Source organism: Callithrix jacchus, chromosome 8 (genome assembly GCF_049354715.1).
Source record: "Callithrix jacchus isolate 240 chromosome 8, calJac240_pri, whole genome shotgun sequence".
Taxonomy (NCBI): Eukaryota; Metazoa; Chordata; class Mammalia; order Primates; family Cebidae; genus Callithrix; species Callithrix jacchus.
Window position 1 is genome coordinate 86,616,302 of NC_133509.1, and position 26,115 is coordinate 86,642,416.

At 44.1% G+C, this 26,115-nt stretch overlaps 1 protein-coding gene across 2 annotated transcripts in view; it reads right to left on the reverse strand.

The window, feature by feature from the left end:
• Positions 1-25,907, reverse strand: part of NID2 (nidogen 2) — a 62,149-nt gene extending 36,242 nt beyond the window's left edge. For both annotated transcript variants that reach the window (XM_035260521.3, XM_009006025.5), the window contains exons 1-6: positions 25,612-25,907; positions 24,678-24,986; positions 17,313-17,545; positions 12,329-13,074; positions 1,517-1,666; positions 844-1,089 (exon numbers count right to left, since the gene is read on the reverse strand). In XM_035260521.3, the coding sequence (XP_035116412.2) occupies positions 844-1,089; positions 1,517-1,666; positions 12,329-13,074; positions 17,313-17,545; positions 24,678-24,986; positions 25,612-25,842 (1,915 nt within the window). In that variant the 5' untranslated portion in view covers positions 25,843-25,907. The remainder of the gene's footprint in view (positions 1-843; positions 1,090-1,516; positions 1,667-12,328; positions 13,075-17,312; positions 17,546-24,677; positions 24,987-25,611) is intronic.
• Positions 25,908-26,115: the final 208 nt, after the last annotated feature.

Consider the following 26,115-nt stretch of genomic DNA (forward strand, 5'->3'; position numbering starts at 1 on the left):
GGGGGATACTCTTACTAGAAAATTATTGTTTATATGAAATACGAATTTAACCAGGTGTACCATGTTTAATCTACTTTTGACCCAAGGTTTGATTCAAAATTTGATGAAAGGCAAGAACCTATAAACAGCTACTGAGCTCTGCAGTTAAAGATAGGGGAAGAACTTTTCTCACAGAACTTTGGTTTTCATGCAATTAAGATAAAACCACTGGGAAACAAGCTTTCAATTGGAAAAGGTAAGAATCCAAAAAGCTTCTTCTAAATCCTTGTCAGTGGGTGCGCTTTCCAGCAGCACTGGTACCTCCTAGAAGCTGGGTAGAAAAGCAACGTCACCGACCCCACCCCAGGCCTGCTGAACCAGAATTTGCATTTTGGCAAGACCTCCAGGTGATGTGTGTGCAGGTTCAAGTCTGGGGCACACCAGCCTATACTATTACAAGTTTTGGAGCTGGGAGAAGGGCACCCCTTCCCCATGAAGTAAAATCATCCCCAGGTGCCCCAACTACTATTTTTGCATTTATTTGACATCTGTGCATAATTTTAAAAGCCTGACAAATATGCTTCAACAAATTGGGGTGAGAGGACATGAATGCTCTGAATGGAAACATCCTGTTTCTCAGAACAGCTGGGAGAACACCGAGAAGAAATCAGTGCCTTTCAAAAATCAGTGATGGGAGGTCAAACCATTCCCCACAACCTCTGGCCAGAAAACTACACACATGTGGCTCAAGCACGTTAAGCAAGGGATTCCTCTTTCACTGTGTAAAAGCCTAAGACCCTTCCCCCTAGGGGCACCACTGCCAAAGCAACTCCGACTACCAGCCTTCTCAGAGGCCCTGCTCACCTGTGAGGCTGAAGCCATTCTCAGAGCCAGGTTTTTCTAAAGCAAAGAGCCAGCCAAACAGGCCTCCAATTGGTGTGAGGGGGAGGAGGGCCTGGGCTGCTGGCTGAGGGATGTGGCTGATGGCCGTATAGGCTCTGCCGTCATTGCCCACGACATAAGCATGCAGGTCCACATCAGTGAAGTGCACAGGTGTGTGGCCCACGTGGAGGTGACCACTTACTTTCCCATTCACTCGGTGAGGTGCCCCTAAAAGACAGCAAATCCAGTTAGGCTTGGGTATCATCCTGGCTAGAGATGGGTACACACAGGTATATTTATTCCACAGACAACTTCAAAACTCACTCTTTAGCAAGTCACTTTAATGATTCCCTAACCAATCAATTATCCATCTATGAAACAGTCCCGCCTCCAATCTGTTTTCTCCCCTCCTCCCCGTCTCCACTCCTCTTTGGCTCTAATGAGCTGGCAGAAGGAAGCATTTCTGGATAATCCTCAAATTGGGAATCAGCCCAAACCAGTTCATTCCTCAAACATTTAGTGAGCACCTGAAAGCTGCCAGCACTCTGATTTAAGTAGTGGAGATGTTTGGTCCGTAAAGCAGAGCCCACAGTGGTAGCTAGAAACAGGTAAGCAGTAGGAATAGACACAGGAGTCCCCAGCCCCAGTCACTCACCTTCAGGCAGACAGTGCTTCCCATTTCCATAAAACCTGGATTGGCAGTGGCAGCAGAAGCCAGTGGCATAGTCCGTGCAGAAGGCATGCCGGGAGCACTGTCTGTGGTTGTGTTCACAGGTTTCCTTGTTGGCACCATTATATGTGAAGACTGAAAAATAAAACAAACTTGCCTTAAAAGAACTAAATGATGCCAGTGTCATTGCTTCATCAGGGACACAGCATCTGCTCTATAGAAGCAGCTTAGATCATAATAAATACGTTTTTGATGTGTAAGAGGCTGGCATAACATTCAACCCAAGGGAATTCACCTGCTTTGTCTGCTAGCAAGAATAATTGCTTACTGCTCCCGACTGGGTCTCACTGCAGAGTTGGTGAACTAAGACGAGGCTGCACCCATGGGTTTCAGTACAGTAAAATGAAAGCAAACCAGTAAGTACATATTAGGTTGAACTTCATGAAACCGATATTTTTGTGGGTCACAAAGGGCCAAATATCGGCACTTTTTCTTCTTGTTTGTTTTAGATGGAGTCTCACTCTGTAGCCCAGCTAGAGTGCAATGGCACAATCTCAGCTCACTGCAACCTCCACCTCCCTGGTTCAAGCAATTCTCCTACCTCAGCCTCCCGAGTAGCTGGGATCACAGGTGCCCACCAACGTGCCTGGCTAATTTTTACATTTTTAGTAGAGATGGGGTTTCACCATCTTGGCTGGGCTCATCTCGAACTCCTGACCTCGTGATCCATCCACCTTGGCCTCCCAAAGTGCTGGGATTACAAACATGAGCCACCATACCTGGCTCAAATATCAGAACTTTTTATATGGTTCAACCTAAAGACATCCTCATAGGAAGACATAATAGAAAAGCTAACAAACATCTTACGTCCAACCATCCTTCTTTTAGGTAATACTGAACTTAAAAAAAAAAAAAAAGATAATAGCCAGTCTCACTACCCAGATTGTTTTGAGGGAAGCATCTTAAAGAACACACGCACCTACCTCAAAGAAAGGGCATGGGGAGGAGGAGATGGTGGAGGGCAAAATAACAGGGACTCAAGCTATTACAATGCCCTATGCCCGTGACAGTTTACTATGATGGATATGGTACAAGCATTATTTCCATGCAGTACCATACCATTTCCATACCGGTACCATTCCATACTGGTACCATTTCTAGTACCATTTCCATGCAGTTCCATTACAGCTTGGACCCCACTCACAGATCTCCCAAGAAATTATAGAGAACCAGGATAAACTCAATGCCCCAGCAGCTGTTTTTTCCATTTCCTACTTATTCTGCCCATGAAAAGAAGAGGGCCATCTGTGCTGCAGAGAAATGGGGATATTGGGGCAAATGCCATGGTTCATAAAGGAACTGCACAAGGGGGTAGGGTGTGGTGAGGGTTGCGGATGGACAGGAAGGTCTCCAGGACAATGGGGACTATGCCAATCCCAAGCATGGCCACTAGTAGGCCAAGTGACTGCACACACCTCTGCCTCCCCATGCCCAGGAGCTGGGGTTGACTGGAGACTCCAGGAGCATGCTGTTAAGCAGGGATGGCACGGAATTCTAGTGTGAGACACTGACACTGGCGTCAAGGACGCCCTACTTAGGAAAAACCACGTGGTAGCTGTGTTCCTGGTCTGGATCTGCAAAGGAGGAGACAGGATATGAAGGAAGAAATCCAAAGATCAATATTTACCCAGTATTCCCAAGGTGAACAGAAAACAAAGTAATGAGACATAGCACCATGTGGGTAACAGTGTCACGAGGATAAAGACTTGCATCAGCAAAATACAAAAAAGTTCCCACTTAAATAGTCCTTAACATATACAAGCTTTACGTTTATTAACTCTTAATTTGCACAGAGACCCTACGTAGCAGGGACTTTATTTTTTCAGACAGGGTTTTGCTCTGTCACCCAGGCTGGAGTGCAGTGGTACAATCTTGGCTCACTGAAACCTCGACTTCCCAGGCTCAAGTGATCCTCCTACCTCAGCCATTCGAGTAGCTACAGTCACAGCCACAAGCAGGCACCACACCTGGCTACTTTATTTTTGTGTGTGACGGGTGGGGGGTGGAGCTCCTCCCTGCATTGCCCAGGCTGGTCTCGAACTCCTGGACTCAAGTGAACCTCCCACCTAGGCCTCCCAGAGTGCTGAGATTACAGGTGTGAGCCACTGCTCTGCCCAGGGACAATTTTTTAATGCCTGTTTGCAGATAAAGCTGAAACACAACAGACTGAAGTGCCTGAAGTCACACAGGCAGTGAGTGGCAAAGAAGGGATGTGAACCTGGGAAGTCTAGTCCGAGAATCTTAACTGCTGCTCTCCATGACCCCTTCAGTGGGACCCAAGTATGGAGATCATGAGCACTAGATTAGGGATGATCACATGTCTGGGGTTAATCAGTACAGACTTCAAGTATAATTTGAGTCATACTTTATAAATCAGGTTTAATGGTAGAAGCGAGCAGGGAAGATGAGGTAGATGAATCTTACAGCATGTTGAAAAACAGCACAGGTAAGAAGTGAGAGTAGCAGCAGCGGCATTAGCTTCTGGACAGGACTGGAGTTCTGCCTGCAGATCCTCGGAAAGCAGCAAGCTGAGGGTTGGCAGAACAGACAGTGTCGGCTCAAGTGGAAAATCTGACTGGAACATAGTAGGAATGAAGTTGGGACTCAAGATTTAGTTTAGGGCTTGATGACTTGGCTGAGAAATTCCAGTTCGATAAAAATAAAAAATTAGGCATGACTCAACTTTATTTAAATAAGAAAGTGACAGGCTTAACTTGAAAAAAAAGAAAAGTAATATAAAACTCAAGGCAGAAAAAAACACCCAGGATGGATCATGGTAAAACAGACTGCTGAGAAGAAAACTGTATCACTATAGTTGGTTTAAGAAAGGGGGGAAAAAACATTTTGAATAAAAGGAACATAACTTAGATGTGTCAAAATATCAGGCTTCTCCAGCCCAGAAATTCACAGCTAAGTGTAAGGAAGCAGCCCCTGAAGGAACTCGCATACTCTCAGTGTGCTCATGGACTTTCTCCCAGAGTTCAAGGGATGAGGGGCTGCAGAGGTGCCAAGCTCTAGGACTCAACCTCAGCCTGTCCTGGGGGCTCTGTGGAGACTGTGGAAACCATCTTTCAGCTTCCTCGTCTCTAAAATCAGTGTAACGCCTCTTCCTCACACCTGCACTGCCTGAAGTTGCCTTTCTTAATACTTCAGAACACCAAATAAAAAGGTAATTTGCTACAGGTCTAAAGAGCAGTCATTTTCAGAATATTCAGATTAAAAAAAAAAAAATCAATCCAAATTCTACACACTGTTCTGCCCACAAATTAAGGAAATAATGGGCTTGGATTGTACCCTATCTCAGTTATTTTGTGAGGCCCTGTTCTGCAACCGAATTCTTATTTTAAGACTGAATTACAAAACAGGGAGAGAGAAGATGGAGGAGATAAAGTACAGATGTGGAAAGTTAACTTAAAAAACTAGGTGGAGTCATAGCTTTTATCTAGGTAAAAAGAGGCACAGCGATGCAGCCAGCAACTTACAAGTGCAACTGTGCAAAGGTTTAGAAATTGACTGGATGCCAGACTACATGAAATAATAACAATGAATAGGCTCCCATGAAAGGCTATCATGAGACTCAAACCGTAATTACAGCAGGTTAGTTACTGGTAAGCTAACTTGGGAGTCTTTTTAAACAGTTTTTTTGTGGAATATTGTATTTTTAGGGTGGTACTTACTGAGCCAAGAACCCACACTCACTCTCCCAGCTTCACAACAGTCACGTGGGGGCGGGGAAAGAGGATGAACCAGCCCGCTAATCCGGGGGAAGGCAAGGCTCCATTTATAATCCCTGTTTCACACCTGCCTTCATACCCAGGTGCACACACAGGTTTGCACACTTCACATTTACAATGGCGGCTTGTTAGGTGAAAGGTAAATGCTTATTACGATTTTTGTTCATTCATTCACTAATTCAACAAACATTTACTAACCATTCACTATAGACCTGGCCCTGGTCTAGAAACTGAGAATATAGCAGGGAGCAAAAGAGACAAAAATTCCCGTCCTGAAGCTTACGTTCTCCCCAGCAGCAGTCAATAAACAAGGAAATTACTTAGTGTGGTGGATATGTTAAGAGCTGTGCAGAGAAATACAGCAGGGAAAGACAAGAGGGTGGGAGTGGGGAGGTATACGTGCGGCTCTTTTAAATAGCATAGTCAGGGAAGACCTCAGGAGGTGGTGACTGAGCAGAGGCCAGGAGGAAGTGGGGATGTGAACCCCATAGATGAGGGCAGACAGGATGCTGTGTCAGGCAGGAGGAGTGTGTGGGCCTGTGGGAGGGACAGTGAGAAGAGAGGTGGCCTGGGTCATCGATGCAGGGCCTCAGAGATCACAGAAAGGATTTCGGCTTTCATCTGAGTGAGATGGGAAGCACTCGAGGTTTTTGAGCAGAAGAGTAGCCTGCTCTGACTACGGTAAATCAGGCAGGAGCTGGTGCCTTGGTAGTAAGAAGTGCTGGTACAGAGAATGAGAAGGGCCCAGGCCTGGGATATTGTGAAGGTGGAACCGAGAGGGCTTGCTGATGGATTGGATGTGGGATGATGTTCAGTCCTTATGTGGGAAACCAAAAGAGTGGAGCTGTCAGTTACTGAGATAGGGAGACTGAGGAGGAACAGGTCTGTGGGGCTCAGTTCTGACAGCATGAGGTGTTAAGGAAATTCACCAAGGGGTGAATGACAACTTACGCCTTCAGCACAGCACCATGCAGTCGTTCACACGGAGAGCTGCATTTCTGCCGGTAGATTCCAGGGACCACTGCATCAGGATCACCTGAGGGCCCACCTTAGACCTACCAATCCCACGCTCTGCATGCATCCCCATCTACACTTTAGCCGCCCCTGCAAGTGATTCTCACACCGATTGGTGTTGCTGGGATACTCACAAACCTTGGATTTCTGAGCTAAGTGTTGCTCATTAATATCATTAGCAAATTTAATCTGACCAATTAGCAACTCCTGGGGTGGGTAGAACATTAGGAAATGCTCTTATGCTCATTCCTGGCCATCTGAGAAGTGGAGATCAGTGCTCACGGCCCACTGGGGCATTTATCCACAAGAATGCAATGTGAAGATCCTTTAGCAAAGGTTAAACAGAAGCACGGCAGCCAGATATCCCTTCCCTGAATAAGGGTGAGAGCCGGAGCTGGAACCGTGGTAATCCCACGTGCAGCTATTTATCCAGGGTGAGAAAAGCCAGACCTCTCACCAACGTGACTGCTCAAATTTCTATGGGAATTGCAGTTAGACTCAAAGACGCTGAATTTCTTGAAGACTTGGAATGAAGATCTGGATCCCAGCTAGATGAGATGTGCATGAACAAGTCCAAGGAAAAGCGGCACTTTTATTTTTTGTTGGTCATTTGTATGTTCCTTCCCATCGTGGTTTTGAGTATATTTTCATGTGTTTCTTCCTATTCTAGTAAGAGGTATTAATTATCTCCATTTCATAGATTAGAAAATTGAAGCCCACAGAGATTAAATAATCTTTTGGCTCTAAATCCCATCAAATTGAGGAGGCATCCGAATCATTGAAGTGCAGAGAAATATGGCAGGGACAGACAAGAGGGTAAGAGGGGCAGGCGCACTTGACTCTTAAATAGTATGGTCAGGGAAGACCTCTGGAGAAGGGGACATTTGGGCCGAGGCCTGGAAGAGGTGAAGGAGGGAGCAGGCTTTAAAATGCAGATTCTGGTTCAGAAGGTAGAGGAGGGGCTTGGAAATCAGTGTTTTTAACCAGGTTCCCAGCCGAGTGACAGGATGAGAGCCCACACTTTGAGAATTACACTTTCTAATCCATGGCCTCCTCTGGGACTCACACTCTGCCAAGGAGCTCCTGCCACAGAGGGTCAGCCCATAGAGAAACAGGTCTCCTGGCACCTCGGGACACAGCAGGAGGGTGGAGGCTGGCCAGGTTTGAATGACCTCATTTTGTCACAGATTTGTTAACTGAGGTTTGATAGTTGCTAAGGGATTCTTAATATGAACACTTTAAGTCTCACTTTAATTTTTCCATTTAATGCTTTTTTAAAAAAAACTTTTCTCATGTCCTTAATAGAAAGAAAAATGGGGTGGGAATACATCAGAGGAAAGAAACAAATGCCCTGCCAAAGGACTTGAGACTTGTCCTAGCTGGGAGTTGGTAACGCAAGTGGGAAATTCTCCTCTGCCCTTGTTGTTCTGAGCCATCTTTCAATCTTCATTTTCCCAGAAACACTTAAGCACTTGTCTGCAAGTGCTGCCCTTCACGGAGGGCCCTGGCCCAGCCAGAGGGAAGTCTCCCTGGTATGGACCGGGTTCACTGGGCCAACACAGGGACACAGGAGGCTTCCCGCACTGGGCTGCCTCAGGAGAGCTAGAGCCACTATTAACAATTTTTACTGCTACCTAAAAAAAAAAAAAAAAAAAAAAGGGCATTTTCACTGCAGGACAGGTTTTTCTAAGTTTCCCCATCTCCCAGAATGACAAGACAAGTTAGAAAAACCATATCCAACTTTACAATTAAAAGCCGGTGGATTGCTTTTTCCTCCAGTTTCATGTTTAATTTTAATGAATGTGTGTGGCATGTAATGAACTGGTGGCAAACAGTGATCAGAACCCTGGGGCTGGCCTTTTATAACTGTTGGCATGACACTAGCTCTCCCCACTTCTGGTGAAGAGAGAGGGCCCCTACCAGGAAATCTTTTCATACAGGTGTCTTCACAGGTATGGGGGGGCCTCCTGGTCAAAGACCCTCTGTAACCTGGAGGTGCACCCAGGGGATGGTCTTTGGCTCCTGGAGGGTTGGATTGGCAGCAGCACCTGCTTGAATTCTTCTCAGGGTGGAAGTCAAGCTTATGACACACTCCTGCAACCTGTCCCAAGGCCAAAAGTGGAGTGCGACTACATGAAGTTTCTGAAAGCCAGGTGTCCTTCCTCCTTCTAACTCATCATGCAGACTGAGATTAAATTCAGCTGCATATAGCACTGCCTCAGTAGGCTTAAGAATAAGACCCTTACAGGCAAACCTCATTCTCCCTATTCTTCTCACAGCACAGGCAGTCCCAAGGTCCCAGGCAGCTGAAGCCCTCACTGGCAACCCTCTCAAACCCCACTGCCTTAACAACCTTTGTCTTTCTCTTTCTCTTTCTCTCTCCCTCCCTTCCTCCCTCCTCATTCCCATCTCTGCACCTCCTCTCTTGTCACTTCTCTGTTCATAATGTTTTCACACTTTCTCCCTCTTAGACTCTGACCCCAGGCCTGGCTCAAGCCCGGCTTCTTCACAAAGACTTCCCCTCCCCAACTGCAGTGACTCCTGGACAGCACCTTTGACTGTGTCACCCTACAGCTTTCTCTAATTTCTGCATGGCTTTGTTGAAGTCTTTGCCCTTGCTAGATAAGTTGCTAAGTATTCCGAAGCTCAGTTTCCATCTCTGTAAAATGGAAAGGATGATAGTACCCACTCTAAAGGACAATTTTTTTTTCAGACATCGTCCTTCTGTTGCCCAGGCTATGCAGTGGCACCATCATGGCTCACTGTAGCCTGGAACTCTTGGGGTGAAGTGATCCTCCCACCTCAGCCTCCTGAGTAGCTAGGATCACAGGTGAGCACCACCACACCCAGCTAATTTTTTAAATTTTTTATAGAGACAGGGTCTCCCTATGTTTCCCAGGCTGGTCTCGAACTCCTCACAGGGCGATTCTGAGGACTCACCGTGGCAATGCAATCTAATGCCAAGTTCCCACTTTAGAGCAGCAGGCAGCACTCAGCAAATGCCAGCCAAAACTGCTACTAGCACCAAGTCAGAGACAGGTACATGGCAGGTGCTGGCGTAACTTTTTGATTTTAAAACAAAACTACCAGAGCTCCCTGGAGACAAGACTCCTCAGACAGAGCATGCTTGCACATCCATCGTACCGCTCACTGTCCTGTGGCCAAGAAAGACAGAGCTCGAGTGCGGCCGGGACCTTCCTGCCTAGTGTAGACATGACCTGAAAAGAATCTACATTTCTGAACAAAAAGAAAGGTCCTAAAATGAGTCCCCCTAAAGGGGGACTCATTTATTAAAAAATAAATTTTAAAATGAGTGATATTTTCTGGGCCTTTAAATACATCTTTGTTTTGTTTTGTTTTTGAGATGGAGTCTCGCACTGTCACCCAGGCTGGAGTGCAATGGCATGATCTTGGCTCGCTGCAACCTCCGCCTCCCAGATTCAAGCAATTCTCCTGCCTCAGCCTCCCAAGTAGCTGAGATTACAGGCACACACCACCACACTTGGCTAATTTTTTGTATTTCTTTGTAGTAAAGATGGGGTTTCAATATGTTGGCCAGACTGGCCTCAAACTCCTGACCTCATGATCTACCTGCCTCAGCATCCCAAAGTGCTGAGATTACAGGCGTGAGCCATCATGCCCAGCCACCTAAATCTTGACTACTATGAAGCTTCAAAGGGAAACTAAAATTTCCTGGGCAGATGCTTTGGGCAGGTGCTTCCGAAGCCCAATTTCAGTTTTCGCAAGTACATTATGAGGTCTTCATTAACTCTGTTTTAAAGCTGATGAGAGCCAAGGGTCAAACAGACTCTATATCTTGCCCCAAACCACATAGCAGAGCTGGGAGTCAAGGTCAAGTCCACCTAGTACCAAAACCATGTACTTTCTATTCCATCAGTAAAAGAAGCCAGTTGGATACCACAAGGCTGGGTCCTTAATACCGGGCAATGTTCTATGTCTCTGTCACTCCCACACGGCTTCCCAGAGTAAGCCCACGCTTGAAAGATAGCTCTTTGAGGTTCCAGTGTGTTATGTGAAAAAAAATGGTCACTGCATCCTCTCAAAAGTATTTAACCATAGCATGCTTCTATACTTCATACACCCCCCTAAATCCCTCAAAAAAAAAAAAAAAACTGGATTTTTTTTGTCTAGGTTACAAGAACTTCTAGTTAGATTTTTTTCTCCCTAAATATGTATTAACGAGCTTTTCATAGGCATTTTTGCCATTTCCAAGATGTCTATAGTAGACTTGCATCTGGCAGCTGATAAATATCATAGTTCATGCCCCACAAGAGATTTATAGCTGTCCCTCTGTTCTTCTGTATGGCCAGTTCCTGAAGCCTCCTGCACTGTGACTCCAGTCATCTCGACCTCTCACAGCCTGAAGCAGAGTGTGCAGCCCCTTCTTAACTCTATAACACACGATTCCATGGATCTGCTTTTTAATATTTCCAAGCTCTTCCCAGGGAGGGAACTCACAACCCCCAAATGAGAACGCCAATCAGGAATGCATCTTTCCCTCAAATCCCTTTGAGAAAAATTTTGATACATGGCTTTAAAATTTATTTAGAGGAAACTCATATTGTAAATTCTGGAGATTCTCAGAAGGATCTGAAGGTTCTAAAGACTTCCAATAAAATTTACATCTTCAACTTTACGGAAATGTGATCCCTTAGGCACAAGTTAACACAGAACTCTTTAATAAGAACATTCTTCTTTCACTACCCATCATCTGCCCCATTCCCACTGTTTTAAATCTTCTAAATTAGTAACAGCAGCCACTATTTATTAAGAACCAGTGAGTTACAGACATGAAGCCACGAACTTCACAAATATCCTGTCTCATTGAATCCTCCCAAGAAATTCATGAGAAATCAGAGGCTTACAGGTTACATAAGTTACTTCCGGTCACCCGGCGAGCTTGCAAGGCCAGGATTCAAACTCGAAGTGGACACCAATGCATTGCCCTGAATCCTTACACAATGCCACATTAGGCAGAAAATATTGTCTTCCCTTCTGAAATAAGTACTTCTCTATGCAATATCCTGCAGATAATACCGGAGCAGAGCTCAGAAGGTCCTTTCTGCTAGGTCAGCCTTGTTTTTGCCACAACAGTGACAGGAAACAGAAAAGGTGGAAAAACATGGAGACTGAGAACAAAGCAGTCACCTCTGACCTCTTTCTTCCTATCAGAGGTCAGAGGAGCAGTCCCTGGAACAAACGGAGTAAATCTGGGGTCAGTTTCCCATTCACGTTTCCATGCCTGATAGGAAAGAAACAGCTGGCATGACAAGTCTCAACGAGGACTGGCATAGGCCCCGTGTCCACAATAATTAACCAACGCCTGCTCTCGGCATCTCCCTCCTCGCCTCTCAGTCCGATCCGTGAGTCATGAAATGAGGACAAGGCTCCAGGGAGGTGCATGCCACAGCTGCATAGCCATGAACCAGAAATGACAGCAGACACAGGTGTTTAGTCATTTTCCCTCCCCGTGGACGCTCCTCTCCCACACATCACAGGCATATCTCCCTAATGAAAGGCAGTGCTAGGGATGTCCTGTAACAGAGTCTGAATCTGGCATGTTCATCTGAGCCAGCACAACTCACCACTTTAAAAAGCACAGACCCCTCCATCACTGGAATGCGAACGAAGCCACAAAATGTTTTACCTTTGCTGAACTTTCAAACTGAAATAGTTCATTACACTTGAGAGCGTAGCTGGCATAACAAACCCAGTTTTCCCCCACTCACTTCATGAGGCCCATATTTTTTTAAAAAACATTATTAATGATCAAGAGATTCCATACAGAATCTGCCTGCCAAGATTTATTTGGCAAAGGAAATTCACTCTATCTCTTGAAGCACAGGGATTAAAAATTAGATCTTTTTCTAAACTTTTCAGCTACCCACTTAAGAGAAAAATCACAACTCTCTGCAAAACCAGCATGGTTAAGATGAAATCTCAGCACCCAGTTTTCTAATGCACTCACCCTCGGTGTTGGAACCTATGTTGTCTTCCACTCCCACCTCATACATCTCTCGACTTAGGGGTGTAGAGTGACCTGAAGCAGGGTAATTTCGAAGAACAATTTCTTCTTCAGGATGGGCTGTGGGAACATCCATTTCTGAAGGCACTGGCCCTCCATCTGAGTAGGGCTGGATGCTTCTGTTTTCAGGGGAGGGTGGTGGGGTTTTCCAGGAAGGAACCAGTGATTCTCTGTCTATCTTTGGTGGAGCTGGGCTTCTGTTCCTTCTCTCAGCCCAAGGCTCAACTTGGTCTTTTAAATCTGGGGTCTCTACCTTTCCCAGAGATGTTCCTTCTTTGGTTTGAGAGTCCAAGGTGGCAGATTCTGTTTCAGGATAGAATGACCAATAAGTAGGTGTTGGATGCAAGGGGGAAGACAGATCAGAATCTGGAGAGGACATCCCACCCTCTAAAGGCCTTGTATCCACTTTGAAGGTGTAGGAAACATCAATGCTGCTGCGGCCATTCAATGACTCCTCTGGTTCACCCGGAAGGTAGTCAACTTCCTCCTCATTCACATCGTAGTAATCCAAATTGTCCTCATTATAGTCACTTTCCAGGGCTGTAGCATGGCTGAAGGAACGTCCCAGAGGAACAGAAGAGTGGGCAGCGGAAAGGTCTCCTCCAACTGTAGCTGGCCTGACATTGTCCAATGGCAAGGTGCTGCCAATATGGAAAGCCCACACTCCAGGAACCCCCAGGTTGCTTAGTCTAAATAAAAAGGAAACAGTCATTGTAACAAATGTAACAAACATGTCCATTCACCCACCTTCCTAGAAAGGGAGCAACTTATTTGAAAACTGAAAGACAGCTGGGCATGGTGGCTCACACTTATAATCCCAGCACTTTGCAAAGCTGAAGTAGGAGGATGACTTAAGCCCAGGAGTTCAAGACCAGTCTAGGCAACACAGTGACATCCTGCCTCTACAAAAAACTTTTCTAAAAAAATTAGCCAGGCATGGTGATACACGCCTGCACTTCCAGATACTCAGGAGGCTGAGGTGGGAGGATCACTTGAACCCAGGAATTCCAGGTTACAGTGGGCTTTGTGTGCACCACTGCACTCCAGCCTGTGTGGCAGAGTGAGACCCTGTCTCAAAAAAACAAAAACCAGAAAGGTTATTAAGATCAGGTTCAGTTTTCACTGGTATATAAAACCAGATAAAAGCAGACTTACATGGTAACTGAAAGGATCATACGGGACTTTTGATGTGAACCACCTTTTATTTAGCATTATATTTCAAAGCTGTATGCCACGGAATGCCAGACCATCAAATCATCAGTCTGCTCTACAATCAAAATGGTTTAACTAAAATCTGGGTATTTGAAAACAAACAGGGAATGTAGGCATGTTTTACCCTTCCTCTACTTGTCTGAAAACTTATAACACATTTTAAAAATGTGTGCTTAAAACTCTTAACCAAACACTGACACCTGATGACTACTACATGCTCTCAAGAGTCGGTGATGCCACTTTTCTGTCCCAAGTGTTTCACATTCTTCCACACAATCTGCAAGTTAGAGGAGATCATATTCAGTTTTATAGAGGATACAATAGGCTTTAAAAGGTCAACTGATCTTCTGAAGGTCACAGAACAACCAACTGGACCTGAATTCAGTTAACATCAAAGCCCATGCTCTACACATCTATGTTATATTATGACAGTCAATAAGCATCTGAATTATCATTACTCTACAGAATGTTAAAGACATTTCATTGTTTATTCACTTGAACTGATCAATTCACTAATCCGCAAAGATTGGTGAAGCAATGTCAAAAAATTCCAAGAGGTACAAATGCCAAAGCCTCATATCATTTTTTTTTTTTTTTTTTTTTTTTGCAGTGAAAACTAAAGCGGCAAACAAGAAAGTAGCTTAGAGGTTTTTAAAGACTTCTGGAAACAGCTCACTTATTTTCTCCACGAGAAAAACATGAACTCCATTGAGTTTCCAAATATCCGACTAATCCATTATTTTAGAGTCAATGATATAACCTAAAGAGAACAACTACACATGGGACTTCTAAAAATATGGGAAAACTTGAGTGAACAAGGGTCTGGCTACAATTGAATATGCCAGTTTGTATACTCTTCTGATATTTGTATAAAATGCTATACGCAAATTCTCCCCTGCTATGGAATTTCCTCAAAGTCAGTCAATGAGGGATAAGAGTTAATGACTAATAAGATAATGAAAAATTCACTGAATTGTATAAGAACAAAAGCTCTTTCTTCATTTGGGTAGTTCATGTGGATTTCTATAGTAACAACATTTTTCAGTACAGTTTGAGAAATGTATCATCAGGCAAATTTGCTGTTTTACAAACATCCTAGAGTGTACTTAACGCAAACCTACGTGGTACAGCCTACTCTATAATACATATATATGATAGCCTGTTGCTCCTAGGCTACAAATCTGTACACCATCTTACTGCTTTACCAAAGGTGATTATATCACAATGGTATTTTTTTATCTAGACATATATAAACAAAGAAAAGGTACAGCAAAAATACAGCATTCTAATCTTATGGGACCACTATCATATATTAACGCAGTTCATCATTGACCAAAATGTCATTATGCAGCTCATGACTGCCAGTGGATATTAAACACACAAAAAGTATTCTATCTCTTAGTAATCAAAGAAATTAATGTGGAAAAACGAATATTTTGTATGTATTATATTTGCAAATATTAAAAAGAGTAAAAGCCTATAAAGAACAGACACTGTTGATCACAGCTGTATATTACTAGTGAGGATATGGTTTGGTGCAACATTTCTAAAGGGCAATTTATTAATATACATAAAAACATTAAACTTGCATATACCCTTTCTTGGCAATTCCACTTTTAAGAATTTATTTTAGAGAGAAATGAGATTGTGAGCAATGTTTGTTATGCTGCTTACTGCAATGATATTTATAACAAGAGAAATCAGAAATATGTGAAATGTTCATTAATAAGCTGTCTTTATAATTCAGAACATATATGCATAATATTTTATAGCCTTAAAATGGTAATATAGACAGACATCTGACTAAAAGACCCCTATAAGAAGTGATTAATGTGAAAATACCACTTATATAGCAAAAGAATCATTTTTGTTTTAAAAGTTTTTGTATATACCTAAATCCTAGAAGGACTATTAACACTAGTTGTCACTTGAAGTAGTAATCATGGGTACCTTTTACTTTTATTTCACATCATTCTGCATTGCTTGTACTTTATTTTTTATATTAAGCATGGATTACTCTAAAGAAAAATATGCAAGTCATTCAGCCCCATATCTCACTCTGCTTTCATCAAGCAATTCAGAGATTTCTGGAAAGTATCAAAGATAAAAATGCATGAAGGCATGAAGGCAGGTAAATGGAAATGCTGTCTGTGTGTGTTTGTGTGTCACACGTCACTGCGGGTATTAGTTCCAAGAGGCCCTTACAGTGCTGCTCAGGGAACACAGCTACTTTTTCCCACAGGCCTTTTGGCCCCACTGTCTCCTGTCTCCTGTGTAGATGCCAGCACTTACCCAGGGTCCTGTAATTGTTGATCTATTTGTCTATCAACCCTAATAGGGTACAAGCTGCCGGTATGCAGTGTCTTAGAAATCTTTGTATTCTATGTGCTTGGTCATTGTGAGCGCCCTATAATGCCTGAGGAGTGATAAATCTATGCACTCCCAAGCAGATGAGGAGGACAGAACCAGAGGAGGGAGAGTAAGGAACTGAGCTGGCTCCAGAGTCCAGACTAAGCAGCAGTCTAGATGGAGCCCTAAAGATGCCCAGTGTGGATCACAAGGATGGGAAAGGAAACAAGAACTCAGCATAAAATGAAATAAGTAATTCAGCACCTCAGACTTGAGCTTGGATTTTGGCTTAGCCATTTAACTTTGAGATCATAGGCAATTTACATAACTTCCCTAAGCTGCTGTATAAAATCAGGAAAATAGTAGTACTAACCTCCTACAATTCCTGTGAGTTTTAATTAAGATAACATCTGGAAAATGTTTAGCACAATGCTTGGCAAATAGTAAGTTTTCAATAAATGTCAGCTCTCAGTAACCAAATCTGGCTATAATGGTCTCTTTCGGGTAGCCGAGCAGAGCAGATGGCATGCAAAAGTGTAAGGTGTTCCTATAACTACCTGGGACGATTGAATGAAACTGAGAAGTAGTTAAGGGAGGTCAGGAAGTAGCCAGTGTATTCTGTCTGGCTTCTGTATTCAGGAAAAGAATAAAACCAAGGACAGGCCCCATCCCACCCCCTCAAAAAAAAAAAAAAAAAAAAAAACAATGCTGAAGTTAATAAATATCTTACTGGCACTATCTGGACTGGCAAAATGCAGAAGAGCTTATTATTGCACTAGCTAAGTAAGCCCTCTGGATCATTCATGCATCCATCTATTTATTAAATGCCCATTGTGGGCAGACAGTGATAACGTCTAAGGAACGGGTTCAATTCATTGCAGGTAATGAAGCCAGAGAGACATCCTCAGACTTCTGGAAACCTATAAATCTTAGTTATTTTTCCTGCCAATTACATTACTCGATTTAATGTTTAACAGTATCTGTCCAAAAGACTAAATCACAATGTTTCCCCCTGTGAAATGATTAATCTGGAAAACCACAAACTGGGCAGTTATGTGACTGGATATTTTTATGTGGTTCCAAGAGCAATGTTTTTCATAGCAAGCCTCAGTGGCTCTACAAATATACACGCATACTGTTCTGTTTCCAGTATCTATACCCAATAGAGCAGGAAAAATAAAGGACCTTTTATGTTTTGGTGAACTTGATCCTTCCAGGGGTTAACTTAGTTCCTTCATTTTGCCTTGATTCCTTGCTTAGAAGCCACCAAGATATTATTTAATGGTCTTGTGGTCACTTGTGTTCAGGTACCTCCTAAAAGTCCTTATATTCAAATAGGAAAGGACTTCAGCTCAATGTTACTTACTGATAGAGATTTTTCACAGACTGTTCAGTGCTAGCCACGCTGAAATACGGTCCTTCTGACTTCAGATCATCAGCCTCCCCTCGGCAGAAGCCCACCCGAGCTGGAAGCTGAAGCTGAACAGTGTAAGACTCTTTGGGCCGGGTTCCAAAGAACTGCAGGCCGTTGGCAGGATAAAGAAAGAGGGCGTAGGTATCAGACCCATCAGATGCCAAAACTGCCTGGAAAGTATTCAGCTGTGGGAAAAAAAAGAGAGAGAGAGTGAGACATTCTTTAAAAAACAAACAAACGAACAAACAGAATGCAAGCAAAGAATCATAAAGTGCAAAGAATTTCCCCCCTTCTCAGGATTCCTCCAAATTGATTTTTTTTTTTTTTTTTTGAGACGGAGTCTCGCTCTGTCACCCAGGCTAGAATGCAGTGGTCCAGTCGCCACTCACTGCAACCTCCACCTCCCAGGTTCGAGTGATTCTCCTGCCTCAGCCTTCCGAGCAGCTGGGACTACAGGCATGTGCCATTACACCCAGCTACTTTTTTTTTCCTATTTTTAGTAGAGACAGGGTTTCACCACATTGGCCAGGCTGGTCTCAATTTCCTGATCTCGTGATACTCCCACCTTGCCCTCCCAAAGTGCTGGGATTACAGGCGTGAGCCATTGCACCTGGCTCCAAATTGTTTTTAAACATAATCTTCTTTAAAATTTCCTCTTCAGGTTACTAACATATCATCAGTGATATTATTTATTATTGCAAACACCATTTGTCCATTTAGATTAATAGTTGAAATATGCATAAGTAAACATAGGTTAACAAAAAATATGTACTTTTTAAGGTTTCAAAGTTCTCTCAACCAAACCTCTTTCGAGCTAAGAGCAATCAGCAAAATTAACTTGTCCATCCCACAGTCACTGCCCTAGTTTATAACCCTTGGCACTCAGCATCTCTCATCTGCAGCATTCATTCATTCATCCATTTATTAAATACCCATTATGGACAGGCACTGTGTTAGGCACTAGCTGATCAAAAGGCTTCCTTACTGTCTCACAGTCTCACTCTCTTCCCTCTTCCATCTACCCTTTCATACGAGTATCAGAAATGCTCTCATTTCACAAATGAGAAAAAGACACAGGGCTAACAGGGTTTCCTCAGGTCAGGTGGCAAGTATGCTGTGGCAGGCTGGGCAGTTCTAGAGCCCACACCCTAGAACATCCTAACCACTCTTCAACGTGCCATTTAAGGTAAGTTGTAACCTGGCTGCATATGCTCATCCCAGGCTCAGCTCCACTGCATGTCTGTTAAGACTATTTACTAGTCCCCATTTGTACCATGTCCTCAGATGCTTTTGCACTTCGCTCATGGTTCTTTGTGTCTAGAAACCCTCCTAACTTTCAAATGCTGCCACTCGGAGGTGTTTGTGATTCCCTATAGAATATTTCTGTTCTCTGAACCTCTGTAATACTTTTATGGGTGTCTCTAGTGAGCATTCTCCTCATTTTGCTAGGTTAGTTGTTTACATGTTTGTAAATGCCATTCATTTATTCATTTGTACACTAATTCAAACAGCTAAGTGTCTACTTAAGTACTAGACATTATGCTTGATGCTGAGGATGTGAAGGCAGAAAGGACAGACTCTTTCCAGGAGAGTCTCGCTGTGTAGGACGGGGAAACAGCCACAACTGAAATTGTAGGAGAGTCATTGGAGAAGATTGTAGAGGCCAGAGCGGGTGTGTGTGCCCAGGACCTCAGGGTGGGGGTTGGGAGGTGTCACAGAGGCAGCCAGTGAATGCTATAAATACTACAGGAGCCAACACAGACCAGAGAGAGACCAGGAGTCTAAATTAGCCACAAATTCAACACCCAGGTCCTTATAGGATCACTCCCTAACATTCCGTTTACCCTCATATTTTCAACAAGACAAGATTTTTGCCTTTACCTTCATTCAGTGACCACTCCTCCAAAAGATCTGTTAACAGTGCTTGATTCTCTTAAAAGGTGTTCTGTTTAGGCCTCTGAAACAATCTCTCTCACTAGATCACACTACTTTCACAATTTAGTAAGGAACTGGGAAGGTTTTTTTTAAATACAACTTACTTCGTAAATAATGTGACTCCTAGGAATATTATTTACTGGTAAGTATTATTACCTCTCCATTCTGCTAGACAGACAAACTCAGGCACAGAGAAGAATGTCACATTTCACAGAATGAAACAGCAAGGAAGGAATGGGCACTTTCCTTTGTTCGGTCCTAGGTCTCCTCCCACAGTTCGTTCTAGCTCTTTTCTAACGTTAATTTTTCCTTTCAATGTTTAATTTCAAAGTAGAGTTTTGAGGTTTTGCTAATAGGATAAAGAAACATAGATGTAACACACTTTTCAAGAGAAAATGAAATATAGTTAGCCCTTCTTTTAGTTCTACAACAACATCTGGGTTTGCTTCTTTCATTCATTCATTCATTCAGTTCACAAAGCCTAGTCTATTTGTTAGTGTTCCAGTTGTTGATTGTTCATCAGCAAAGCTTACTTTTCCAAAAACAAAAAGCAAGGAATGTTTTTAGAGTTTCTCAATGCTAGGAAGCCACAATTACCACCAAATATAAACAAAGGCTATTCTGCACCATGTCTATCTATAAGATAGTCTCCATCATCAACTAATGTGGATTCAATAACTTCAGAGTTGTACATTATTCAGAATAAACAAAAATCAACTAGGGAAAGGAAAGTGCTCGAGGAAGGAGAAATAGCTCCATTTAAAAACGCTAAGCTTTCAAAGTTCCTGGCATTGATCTCCCATAATCAATGTGAGATAGGAGAGCATCCTGGTTCTAAATTTAGAGGAATTCTATAAGATGGGGAGGTTGTATAGACTGTGAAGAACCAAAGGGGATGGGGAAGTGGGGAGGAGAGAAGTAAACAGAGTTGTGACCAGGCGAGTCTGGCTTTTTGCTGTGCACACTAGGCATTTAGCACTTTATTTTATTCATTCCTTCAGCCAATCAGCCAACAAATTCATTTCAGTTAAAATTTACTCAATGTCTTTTATGTGCCATCCTTGAGATGAGCACTTATTACGGGTGGCAAGTATTTAATTTCTTTGTCTCCACCAAAATAGGCAACTATCAGAGGAAGGAAACAACTTCCTTTTAAGTAGAATTTATGATCCCAAAGTACACGCCAAAGGAGTCTGGCTGTTTAAAAGCCACCCACACAGTAAATGATCACTTGTAAAGTTCTCGTTCAGTTCTACAAAATTCTACATCTAATTGCTAAAGAGCCCACTTCATGAAGTCTTGAAGGGCTCCCCCTCTCAAAAAACTCCTTGACTGGCTTCCAAACAGGAAAGGTCTTCACATTCCTAGATACAAGCCTCTGCAAGAACCCCACAGGCTCTGCCTCCAAAGAGAAGCCCTCAGATGGGCTGCCAGACCCGACAAAAGGGTCACTGGTTCCCAGCTCCCCCAGGATCCCAGAGAGGAGAGAGGGGCCTCCACAGGGAGAGGAGCAGCACAGAGAGGATCAGGGTGAGTGGCTGCAGGCCCTGTTATCAGAAAGAGAGAAAAGCCAGAGCCCTCTGCAGAAACCAGAGACGGACTCTCCCTCCCAGGTACAGGACATCCCAATCAATGTTGAAGTGACACTCAGCAGAGCCAGGCTGACGCACACAACATACACCCCTCTAAGAGTTTCTAATTTTTGCTATTCATTTAATTAACAACAGCTATCTGGCCAAAAATCAGAACAGTGGCAACCTTTTCTTCAAGGGGCTTGCCTCTAGAGGCTTACCAAAATGAAAATGAAAATTAAGAATTAGGATGAGTGTTATAGGGGTCACAAAGTTCTCTTTGGTCATCTTCCTCAGGACCACATGTCCTCTAGATTTGTAGGATCATTGGGTCTGGCCTCCAGGGTTTGCTGTGAACACTAACCTCCATTCCTTAGTGTAGTTCTTCATCTCCCACTGCCTGTAGGGCACTGTTACCTACGGGATCGTCTTCATTTATTTTACTGCACTAAATCCTACAGATCCTGCCAAAAACTCAAAGACAAATGCTGAGTGCTATCACATCCCTAATACTATATCCTTCCCAATACTCTTCAGCAAATGTCAGCATTTCTAATTTCCGCATATGGTTTGGCATTAACCAATATGTCTCTATTCCCTTCATCTTCACAGTTATATCTCAGACTCATGCTGAACTCTCTAGGATAGACTGTAGACCTCCCTCTTTCTGGACCTCATCTCCAGAAGTCAAAAAGCTACAGTAAAGTCCTGCTTTTACCTCTCATTTTCTCTGTGGAATCCAACCACCTCCATCAATGACTACCAATCTTTGAACCAAGTCAACATGTCTCAGTCCCCACATTGAGGCCTCCATTGGGCAATGTCTTAGTTTGTCTTCTGTTGCTTGTAACTGAATACTTGAAATTGGGTAATTTACAAAGAAAATATATTAATTTCTTATAATTACGGAAGCTGCGAAGTCCAAAGTTGAGAGGTCACATCTGGTGAGGGCCTTCTGGCCAGTGGTGACTCTAGAGTGCCAGGACACTTAGGGCATCACATGGCGACAAAGCTGACTGTGCTAAGGTGCTAGCTCAGGTCTCAATTCCTCTTCTTATAAAGCAGCCAGTCCTACTCCATGATAATCCAGTAATCCATGAATGAATAAACTAATCCATTCATGAGGGCAGAGCCCTAATGACCCAGTCACCTTTCAAAGGCCCCACCTCTCAATATTGCCACACTGAGGATTAAATTTCAACATGATTTTCAGAGGGGACAAATACTCAACCCTAGTAGGCAACCTTCCACTCATCTGTCATATGTTACTGCCATTTCTCTGGCCCCAGCTCTCAACCTTCTCTCACGTCATGTTCTATCTCAGAACAGTCTCCTGCTGCCTCATTCTCAATATCCATTCTTTTTAGCCCTTTCAACCCAACTTAAATTCCAGGTAAACAAAACATTCCCCACACTACAGAGACCTCTATAACTCAGTGGTCCCTAACCCCATCCCTAAAATGACAAAAAGAAAACACTCCTCTTTCCCCCCAAAAAAGCACAGCTAAAGTACACACTAGTCCTCTAATCCCATTCATAAGTATTTCAAAGGTCTACATCATAACCTTTTTGCTCTGTGAACCTGTGACAGTTCAAGAAATCCCAGATTAACTGAATTGACAAACACTATTTGTTCACATTTTTTTCAGATACAATTACACCTTGACATTCCTGCACTATCAGGTGCAACATCTGGTCACACCGAACATGAATATCCATGGAGAAAAAGGGCACCAACTGCAATTGTTTTTAATGGCAAAGATGCCATTGCTTTGAATCTTCCAGTTTCCAGTAACTTTGCGATATAAGATTAGTAAGCCAAAATTTAAGAACGTCATGTAAAACTCAGTCCTTCAAGCAAATTCGATCACTGTTTGTCAAAATCTGTCTCCAAAGAACTATAGAAACAAGAACTCAAGTCCCAGAGCTCTTTAAAATATCAGAAGAACGTTCGACGTGGGTAATTGAAAGAACATCCCCTATCCAAACAGAATCCTCCTGAACATTCAGAAATATTCTGAAGCCACCTAGCACATGGCAATGTCTTGAAGGTGAATTTTAATTAGAAAAGTAAAAGAGAGACTGAGTTTACAAGTATTTACTACGCTAAACCTCCTCCACCCCCAAAAAAGGACCAGACAAAAGTTTTAATTCTGAAAACCTTGCATTTAAAGAGTCTTTATGCAACATGAAGATAAGAGGACAGTTACCAGAGGCTGGGAAGGGTAGTGGGGGTCAGGGGAAGGTGGGAACAGTTAACGGTTATAAAAAAAAAAAAAAACTGAATAAGACCTACATTTTGATAGCATAAAGGGTGACTATAACCAGTGATAACAGATTGTTATAGTCAATAATAACTTAATTGTACATTTTAAAATAAGTAAGAGTGTAATTAGATTGTTTGTAATACAAAGGATAAATGCCTAGGGGGATGGATACCCCATTCTCCACAATGTGATTATTACGCATTACATGCCTGTAGCAAAGCATCTCATGTACCCCATAAATATATACACCTACTATGTACCCTCAAAAATTAAACAAATAGAGTCCTCATGCAAAGGATTTATATCACAGCATCCTTACAAGATAGAGATCAGTGACGTGGGCAAGAAACCTCACCTCTTACAGGAGGCATGTGCCATCCTTCTGTAGTAAAGAAACATTTTCATGAGTTAAAAAACTGAGATGAATCATATAGTTTCAGCGCTTGGAGTATGGCATTTCGGATTCAGGTCTAATTTCATAGAAGGAAGCCATAACTTCCGCCAGGAATGAGGCAGTCGGTCATTCACCAAGCCACCCTGGCCCCACTCATATCCATTTGGAGGACTTCAAATGTTGATGACAAGACTAAAGACCAGGAGCCCGGGATTTTTTTACTTTCCACAGGTAGGGAGTGTAAAGCACATTGAGGGCAGACTCCTATAAACTAAGGAACATGTAAACTAGTACCTGGAAGGCAATTAGGCAAAAGTTATAAAGAACTTTACCAAAAGTGCATATTCTCTGACCTACCAATTGCACTTTCTGGAATGTCAACCAAGAACATGTGCAAAGATTTAGCTTTTTGTGATTCGTGCTATTTTTTATAATAATGAAAAACCAGAAAAAAGCCTTAATGACCTCTGAGAATACTCGTTGAGTATACTGTGGTAAACCCACAGTATTATGCAGGATAATAGCAGGATGCAGTATTATGCATCATTATAAATGATGTTGTAGAAATACATTTTTTGACATTGAAACATATTCACAATATACTGTTCCATTAAAAAAATCAAGTTATAAAACAGTATGTGCAATTTACATCGCACTCATCATTGTTAATAGACAGGAATAAAGATATGCAGAAGAAAAAACTCTGAAAATGGTACACAGAAAAATGTTTATCAGTGGTGGGAAAATGAGTGGTTGTTTTCTTTTTTAAAATTCTCTGTATTTTCTGATTTCTTTTCCTTCAATGAACATATAATTAGAAGTACTTGTGTACTTAGAGATGGTTCTAAAAATAAGCAACCAAACAGCAAATTGCCTTATGTTCAAAGGGGTTCCACATCTGCACTCCCGCTCTCATATCCGCTGAGCATTTTTTTTTTCTCAATGGAGTGACCACCTGCCAAGGCCTCAGAAGATGCCTAGAGATGACATCTTTCCTCACTTACAAGCCACTCCAGCTCTGCTGCCTCCAACATCAGGTTCAGCGCGAGAGTAGGCTCAGAAACAACTCCGAGCCAGTCTCCGGGTTGCTGCCCCAGAATTCAAGCCCATCCTTCAATTCGCTCACAGTCAAATATCCCTGGTCACTTACCTCTCCCGAGGGCAGTGCCCCGCGCTTGACCTCCTCGTAAGCGCCCACCTGCTCCCAAGTGGCCAGGAAGGCGTGGGTGGGGGTAAAGCGCACGGCAGAGCGCGGGAAGCCAGCGCGCACATAGCGGGCTGCCAAGGCCAGCACTGCAGGGGAGGTGTCCTCTCGGTACAGGATTCGGCCCCTGCCGTGGCTCGTGTCGATGTCGGCCAGAAAAGGGGCGATGGCCGGGAAGTCGGTGGGGAAATCATAGTCCACATACTCCGTTTCCCTGGGGAAGTCCTGGGTGGAGATGATGCCGTTGGTGCCCACCTGAGAGAGGAGAGGGACAAAAAGGTGACGGTCGCTCAAGCGCAAGGACGACTACCCTGATGCGCAGGGAGGGAAAGAAACTGCCTTAGGCAAAAAGCCTCTCCCTCCCCACCGGCTGGCGAGTCTGGATTCAGGGAAACAAGGGCAACTTTTGCAACTGTCCCCGCTCCCCTCCCCGCCACCGCGATGCAATAGGTCCAGGGGCCCTAAAAGTCGTTCACCTATCTTCTCACTCCCCTCACAACCCGGGAGCCCCCTCTACCCGGAGAGGAAGCCTCCAGGTCTGAGGAGGGAACACCCCAGCTCTGTAGACCGGCGCAGCCTTCTCGAGCTCCGATCTGCAAGCCCCGCTGGCCGCCCTAGCAACGCCACCTTTTCTGCCTGGGGCGCCTATGTGGCTGCGAACAAGTCCCGCTCTCCCGTCCAGGTCATTCTTACTCCCCCAAAGCAGCAAGGCACGCAGCGGCATCGCTCTCTGACCGGGTCCCACCGCAAGGGCTCAGGGGGGCTCCGGGCAAGGGGGCTGTTTCCTCCCCTCTGCAGGCAGGGATTCCCAGAGACTGAGCCCTGGGAAGAAGCTGTGGGAAAAGTGCCGAGTCGCTCACCAGGAGAGTGCTGAACTTACGTAGAGGTTGCTGAATCGGGCTTCGTAGAAGTGCAGGGGATTCGCCAGCTTCACCACGGCTGAGCTTTCGTCGTCGCCTTCCTGCAAGAGCTGGTCCCCCCACGACTCCCCGTGTGGGAAGAGCTCGTCTGGGTGCAGCGCTGAGGCCCGCGACAGCAGCAGCAACAGCAGCAGCAGAAGCACTTGCAACAACGACAGCACCGGCCTTCCGGCCACCCGGTCCCCCTGCATGCTCGCTCGGCCCTGCACTGCTCCGCTGCACCGCGCGTCCCGCCCCGGCCTCCAGCCCACTCTCCGCGCCGCGCCAGCCTCGAACCTGGATCCCCGCGGGCTCCTGGGCGGGGCGGGACTCCAGGCCCGCCCAGCGCGCTAATTCGCTGAGGTCCTCGGCTGGAGCCAATCACTGGCTCTGAGAAAGTTCGGCCGTGGTCACATATGGATCTCGTTAAGTTTTCTAAGGCAGCGGCCGCGGGAGCGGCAGGGCTGGCGGGGAAATAGCCCCTG